Source organism: Paramisgurnus dabryanus, chromosome 15 (genome assembly GCF_030506205.2).
Source record: "Paramisgurnus dabryanus chromosome 15, PD_genome_1.1, whole genome shotgun sequence".
Classification (NCBI taxonomy): Eukaryota; Metazoa; Chordata; class Actinopteri; order Cypriniformes; family Cobitidae; genus Paramisgurnus; species Paramisgurnus dabryanus.
Window position 1 is genome coordinate 5,001,001 of NC_133351.1, and position 6,891 is coordinate 5,007,891.

At 35.3% G+C, this 6,891-nt stretch overlaps 1 protein-coding gene across 2 annotated transcripts in view; it reads left to right on the forward strand.

The window, feature by feature from the left end:
• The window catches only part of LOC141280837 (uncharacterized), an 11,119-nt gene extending 6,460 nt beyond the window's left edge, over positions 1-4,659 (forward strand). The window contains exons 1-4 of one of the 2 annotated variants that reach the window (XM_073811950.1): positions 1,913-1,993; positions 2,222-2,283; positions 2,705-2,834; positions 3,189-4,659. In XM_073811950.1, coding sequence (XP_073668051.1) covers positions 2,223-2,283; positions 2,705-2,834; positions 3,189-3,438 — 441 coding nt within the window. In that variant the 5' untranslated portion in view covers positions 1,913-1,993; position 2,222 and the 3' untranslated portion in view covers positions 3,439-4,659. Of the gene's footprint in view, positions 1-1,912; positions 1,994-2,221; positions 2,284-2,704; positions 2,835-3,188 lie in introns of those variants that run through there. The other variant, XM_073811951.1, reaches the window with a different exon arrangement.
• The last annotated feature ends 2,232 nt before the right edge of the window (positions 4,660-6,891 follow it).

Genomic DNA, 6,891 nt, shown 5'->3' on the forward strand with positions numbered 1-6,891 from the left:
TGTTTGCGCTGGCGCAAGCTGTTAGTTAATCTGGCCCATGATGTGCTTAGAAACAATTTTCAAGATTGAATTTACAAAGACTTTAAAGGAATAGTTCACCCAAAAATAAAAATTCTGTCACCATTTTCTCACTTCTATGTTGTTATAAACCTGTATAATCTTCTTTGAGGCCAGATTTACTAACAGCTTACGCCAGCACAAACCACCATTTTGGCAGTAAATAAAGATTTCAGGATGTACTACAGACGCGCAATAGATCATTAGCACTGAAAAGGTGTTCTAGTTATTATTGATCTTATTGCATGCATTTCTAGGAGTTTCCCTTTCAGACACAACATTTTTGGGAGGAGATTATTTAAATGATTCATGGAACGTACTTTACTTATGTTTGCATATGTGATATTACTGGTATTTGCGCCATTATTAAACGCCAAAAAAAGGCATGTCTTAAATTACTTTGCGCTTGAAATGGCTGCATTTATTGTTAAAAAAAAGAGGCATCACAGAGAGCAGAGAACGCGTGATATAGTAAATAAAATAGGAGTCAATAGGAGAAGACACACAATACCCAGTCTGATCTCACAAGAAATCGTATATATTTTACGAGTTGGCTAATTCGTATCAATTCCTGATGTCTGCCAAACGACCACCGGCTAAATCCTGTCTAATCTCCTTATCTGTTTAGACATATTTATATAGATATATATTCCAAGGGGTTTTTTCCTCCTAGGACTTTTCCCACTGGGTTTTTCTCCTAGGGTTTTTTTCCACCCCTGGAAGTCAGCCGACTTTGGCTTAACATAGGACCCCATTCTATACGTTACATATTACTATGCTTGCTTGTTCAGTTTAATCTCAACCACTGTATTTCGCTACTTATGTTGTCTATCGATTTTCATGTTTCCATGGTTTCTAATAATGTGAAGCTGCTTTGAAACAATTACTAATTGTGAAAAGTGCTATATAAATAAAATTGACTTGAATTGAATTAACACGAAGTTAATCGTGCAAAATCGTACGATTCTCTTTTTAAAGCCATCAACAAATTTGAACCCCTAACCCCGCACCTAACCCCAACGTCACAGGGGTCAAGGCAAATTTTATACCAAAACGTATGAATGTGGTCGTATGAATTGATACGAATCAGCCAACTCGTAAAAAATGTGCGAATTCTCGTGAGATCGCGTTGCTATACCAGACGTTTCAAAACTTCTTGTAAACCTTTATTTTTTATCCTTCGGTTCTTTTTAGTGTCCTACGGCTTCGTTAGCTTGTATTACACACCACGATTTTTCCGTTGCGATGTCCGTGGTGCTGAACTCAAGATCCGCTCTGCTTATTTGCGACCTTGAACTACTTTGTGCTGCTCTTGGTAGATTGCGTTGATCATTATGAAAATCAGCTGTTGCGTCTCTTTTTTTAGTAAATAATCCACGCATATTAACACTCCCATTAGCGCTTTTTGGAATCCCTAATTTGCCTCGGTTAGTAAATCTAGCCCTTGTTTTGATGAAAAAAAATGATTAATTCAATTTACTAAATTTTTAAGCTAAGTGGTCACAATCAATTTATTTATGCTACATTTAAACAAAACATTTTTTTTGTTTTTCTAAAAAAAAATTGTTTAAATGTAGCTTAAATAAATTGATTGTGACCACTTACCTTAAAAAATTGAGTAAATTGAATGAATTATTTTTTTCAGTGTCACCAAATCAATCAGTAGCCCCTTTGACATTCATAGTAGGATAAAAGAATACTATGGAAGTCAATGGGGCTTCTGATCAGTTCCTCAAAATCCTCAAACATTCCTCAAAATATCTGTCTTTGTGTTCATCAGAACAAAAAAATCTACAGGTTTGTAACAACATGAGGGTAGTAAATGATAACATAATTTGTATTTTTGGGTGAACTATCCCTTTAAGACAAATATTTTTCACTGAAGAAAAAACATACGTCTATGAGCTCAACTCAGCGCAGATGTCTATCAGTCTAAGTATACAACCTCACTACATTTTGTTTAATTTGACTGAAACATGACATGAAAGTCTTATGTTCATCAAGTATGTACTGTAGATTTAAAGCATGTTTAGAGATTTGTTTAAAAAAAAAAATTTGGGAGTGCCGTTTCTTACATCTGTTTGCAAGGCATTTCACAATCACAAAAGCACTGTTCAAAACATTAACAAATCTGCAGAAACACTTTTTGTTGGATTTCTTTAAGGATGAAGAAGAAAGAGACCTTTGTGATTTCTGCCGGTTTCATCATGATTTTAACATTAACAGGTACAGTAAACATAACCACAGCTTGAGACATGCAACCAGTGTTATACTAACCAAACATTTTAATGCTACTAAATGATTCATTCCAGATGATATGTTTAGTGAATTGATTCATGCAGTTCATTTAAGAAAAACGGCTTAAATGAAGAAAAGTTTGGGTTTAAGTACTGCTGCTTATCTCTTTAAGTCTTTTTTTCTTAGTTTTATGTAATGTGTACACTTGCAGTTTCGACATACTGTAGCTTAACACCGGACGCAACAGATCTTTTCTCTTCAAAACAATGTAATTATTCTGTAAGAGGAAATGACCGTTTGCAGACACGAAAGGATAATTTGTGTAAATGATGTTTCTGTTAATGGTCTAAGATATGGCTAATGTGTATTTTTTACTGCATCTAATGCATTTCCATTTTTTTACTGCCAGGATCGGTAGTGGGAGGAGGAAAACAGCCATGCAATAGAGCTGACATTTATGAAAAATGTGTTCTCACATTTAATCAATCCATGGCAGCAGTTGACTACCAACTCAAATGCCCATGGCCAACCACTAGACAGTGAGTTTTCATTGTACTATAACACACGCATGTTAAAATGAAACACATCAGAAATGTCATAGACTTACTGTACGTTGAATGGTTGTGTGGAGCAGTGCTTCTTAAAGGGTTAATTTGGGCCAAAATTAAAATTCTGCTATATGAATTACTCACCTTCACGTTGTTCCACACCCGGATGACATTCCGGGTTATCCTCGGGAACACAAATGAAGATATTTTTGATGAAACAAATAGTACACTTCAGAAAGGTGAATATTGGTACCTCAAAAATGGTAGGACCTTTTTAAAAGGTACCGTCCCAGTGTGAGAGTGTGTCGTTGATGAATTGATGATCTGTTTCCTTTGGGCTCTCAGGTACTACATCAAGCTGCTTTTGTGCATGGAATACATGGCTAACATCACATCCTGCCCACCTGCTCCTTCCACGCATGAGGTTTTGTTGAAAATCCACCAGGTCTATTACTTGCTATGCTCACATATGATGGATCCAGACTGGCACCTCCTAGTACTGTTTATTGCGCCCTGCATCATCCTCACTTTTATAATACCAGTCTTCTTCCACAAATTCAAACTGTATGAAAATACCTTTCCGAAGTATGACTAAGGCCAATGTTTTAAACAACAAAAAGTTGTACTGTCAGATGTTTCAATAAGACGATTAAGTGAATATTTTTTTGTGCATGATATAAATTAAAGGTGTAGCGGAGGATTTTCTCGAATTTTAGAAAAGAACCGCCTTTTCCACTTTTTAAAAAAATGCAATTGCGCAACACTCCTGATTGACAACTAGTAGTCTTGATGATTCACCCGAAAAAAGAAAATCCTCTTCAATACCATTAAGCAACATTATCAATGTCTGATCTATTTAATGCACTTTTTATTTAGTCATCAAGTCTCGTGACAATAATGATATAGACTAGGACCATGTTTGAACAATGTACCAGAATTTTTTTTTATATTAGAATGATGCATGGAATGGATGCATATTTAATATACATTTTCTGTCTTGTAAGTTATCAGGAAATATTGTGAAATACATATATATATATCCTATATACGTACATAAATAGTACTGTGCAAAAATCTTAGGCCACCACCACCAGACTTGTTGTTTTAGAAGTTTTGATGTCCATCCATATTTATTTTTCAATTTATTTTATTAAGATACGAACAGAAAATTCAGAAAATATATAAAAAATAATATGGCAATTCTGGCATGGTGGCCTAAGACTTTTGCACAGTACTGCATATATCAGCCAATTTTGTCCAGCACTTGCTAGTGTAACTGTTTAATGTAAATGCATTGATTGAAATAACGCTGTTAGGTGATTTTAGAGCAAATACTATGAAATGTATCACAGTAGCTGCGTTTTCAAATATTTGTGCAAAACGTTAGTGTTATTTTCCATTTTCTAAAAACGAATGCGAAATGACAGCGTTTCCCTACCCAGTCTCACGAGGTTTCATGATCTAGTCACATAATTTTTTGATTCTTTTTTCATGATATTATCATGAATTTCCGCATTTTTCGTGATCGTATAACGAATTCCTGTTTTCGTTTGATTATCACGTATTGGTTACTCAACTGCTCTTTCCTATTTTTAAACCATTGTCGCTTCGGTTAGGGTTAGATTTGGTACTTGCATAGAATGTCACTTTATGTATTGGTTAATACTATTTTTTCTGATTAAATTTTTTATATGTCACCTGGCGTTAGGGTTAGAGTTGGGTTTGGGTACAGTAGGGATGTCATTTTATGTAAATCTAACCCTAAACCGAAGCGACAATAGTAAGAAAATAGGACAAAATAGTTGAGTAACCAATACGCGATAATCACACGAAAACAGGAATTCGTTATACGATCATGAAAAACGCAGAAATTCGTGATAATATCACAAAAAAAGAATAAAAAAATACGTGACTGGGGTGCGTTTCCATTAACGGATGTTATGTGAAAACGCAATTTTAGACATTAATTTCTCACAAAAAGTCATTCCAAAAACCATGGCGAAAGGTGTATACGACTATATACGGTGCCGTGCAGACTGACATGCGGATGACATTAAAATACCGCAAGAGCGACTGGAAAGCATACAAAACAGTCAACCTAAATTTCATTTTATGTTTTTTTTTTTTTTGGTTAGGTGGAGTCTTTAAATAAGCCCTTTGGGTATTCTGCCTCTCCCTGCCCTGTATATGGATTGTACTTTTAGTTTATTGTATATATTTTATATGTGTACAAATAAATTACCAAACCAAAAAAAAAATCATACAGAACAGTTGACTCCTGAATCGTTATCGCACTATTTTGATGTCATGCGCTTGTCGGTCCTGACGTAGTAGTCGATGTAGTCGAACACACCTCTTCTGTAGCATCAAATGGCACCATAAACACTCATGGTCCACACTTTCTTGATGTAACGGCTCTTTAAGTCTGCTGCAAAGCCAGCACAGGTTTGGGCTCAATGACTGAAAAGGGGGCGCCCATGAGCACCCTTTTGAATCCTACGGTCTTGTTTACTTAATGGAGAGATGCACGTGGCGGCCATTTTAAGTCCACGAGACCGAAGCTCCACATGTGGTGCGGCATTTGGGAGGCAGCCGGTCTTGTCCTGCAACCAATCATACCGCACCATATTTCCGTCCTTACAGAAAAACGCTGGGCTTTTTTGTGATTATTGCGGGCAAAAATCCATGATCTTACAGCATGTTTTCTTAAAAAATGCGATGGAATATGCAGGATATTTATGCGATGAAATTGCGAGAACTTGCAAAAACTGTGGGAACTTGCAAAAACTGTTTGCAGCTTTTTATTGATGTTCACGTCACATAATCACGTCACTTCCATGGCAACAGGGGACACGGCTGTGTTTGTGTGAGGTAAATGCAACATTTTTCAACTTTCTGCTAAGATATATGTGATTTTTGCTACGAAAATGCAGGGATTATGAAATCATGCAAGCCTCGCATATTTTGTGCACGAAAATATGAAATTAATGCTGCGAAAGTGCAGCGTATTTGAAAAAATGTAAATATGCGGACTTTATGCATTGAATCATGCAATCGCATAATCGCATTTTTCTGGAGGGACTGATATTTAAACAATGATCTTGTGACTTCACGCACAACAGGTAAATGTAAAAAAAAGTAAAACAAAAATAAAATAAATTGCAGTTTACATTGCAGTTTTAAAATTGCAGTTTACAGGCCTAATTTTTGCGATATATGTGAGTTTATGCGAAATTGCCGCGTTTCCAATGTGTCATTTCAATTTGCGGAATTTGAAGGGTAACGAAAACGAGCTGTCAAAAGGCTGAATAATGTTTGCAATGAGGCACATTATTTTGTAACACGAGAAACTTTAAACACATAATAAATATTTATTCTGAGACAAAAAAATAACAATTTGTTTTACAATGCTCTGAAAACTTTTTTCATTATACAGAATAGCAATTTTGTACTGCTATTAAAATATCCACATCACATCATCATAGTATCGTATTGCTAATGCTAAAGTAATACATCTTATATACCATACGAACTCAAAACGTTTGTCTTATTTTCTGACAGACAAACTACACTTTTGAATGAATAACCAGGCAACACTTTGAGATCTACTGGAGGACTTTCTGAAAACCGCTAACCCGCTACTAAAATTAAACTTAAGGTATTATAATGTGTGTTTATCTTCCTTACGGTATTAGGATCTAGGGTTCTTATCTTATCTGGATCTAAAGTACAGAGTAAATAAGCAATGAGTATTAGCATGTGACAGAAGTTTCTTTATACAATGAACAATTGTGTACAATTATGTATTTATGCTTTGAGATGCTGAAAGTGTTGGGTATTAAAATATAAATAATAAAATTCATCCTCAATATGTCTGATTGTCATCTTTGTCACTACTACAGGAAAATGGCAAACATCACAGCATTAAACAGAAAATTAAAAATAAACCATCTTAGACATGACAACTCGGAGATAAAGGTACAAATGCTGTCACTGGGCTGGTTCCCTTTAAAAAGGTCCTAATATATACAATTTAGGTACAGATGCG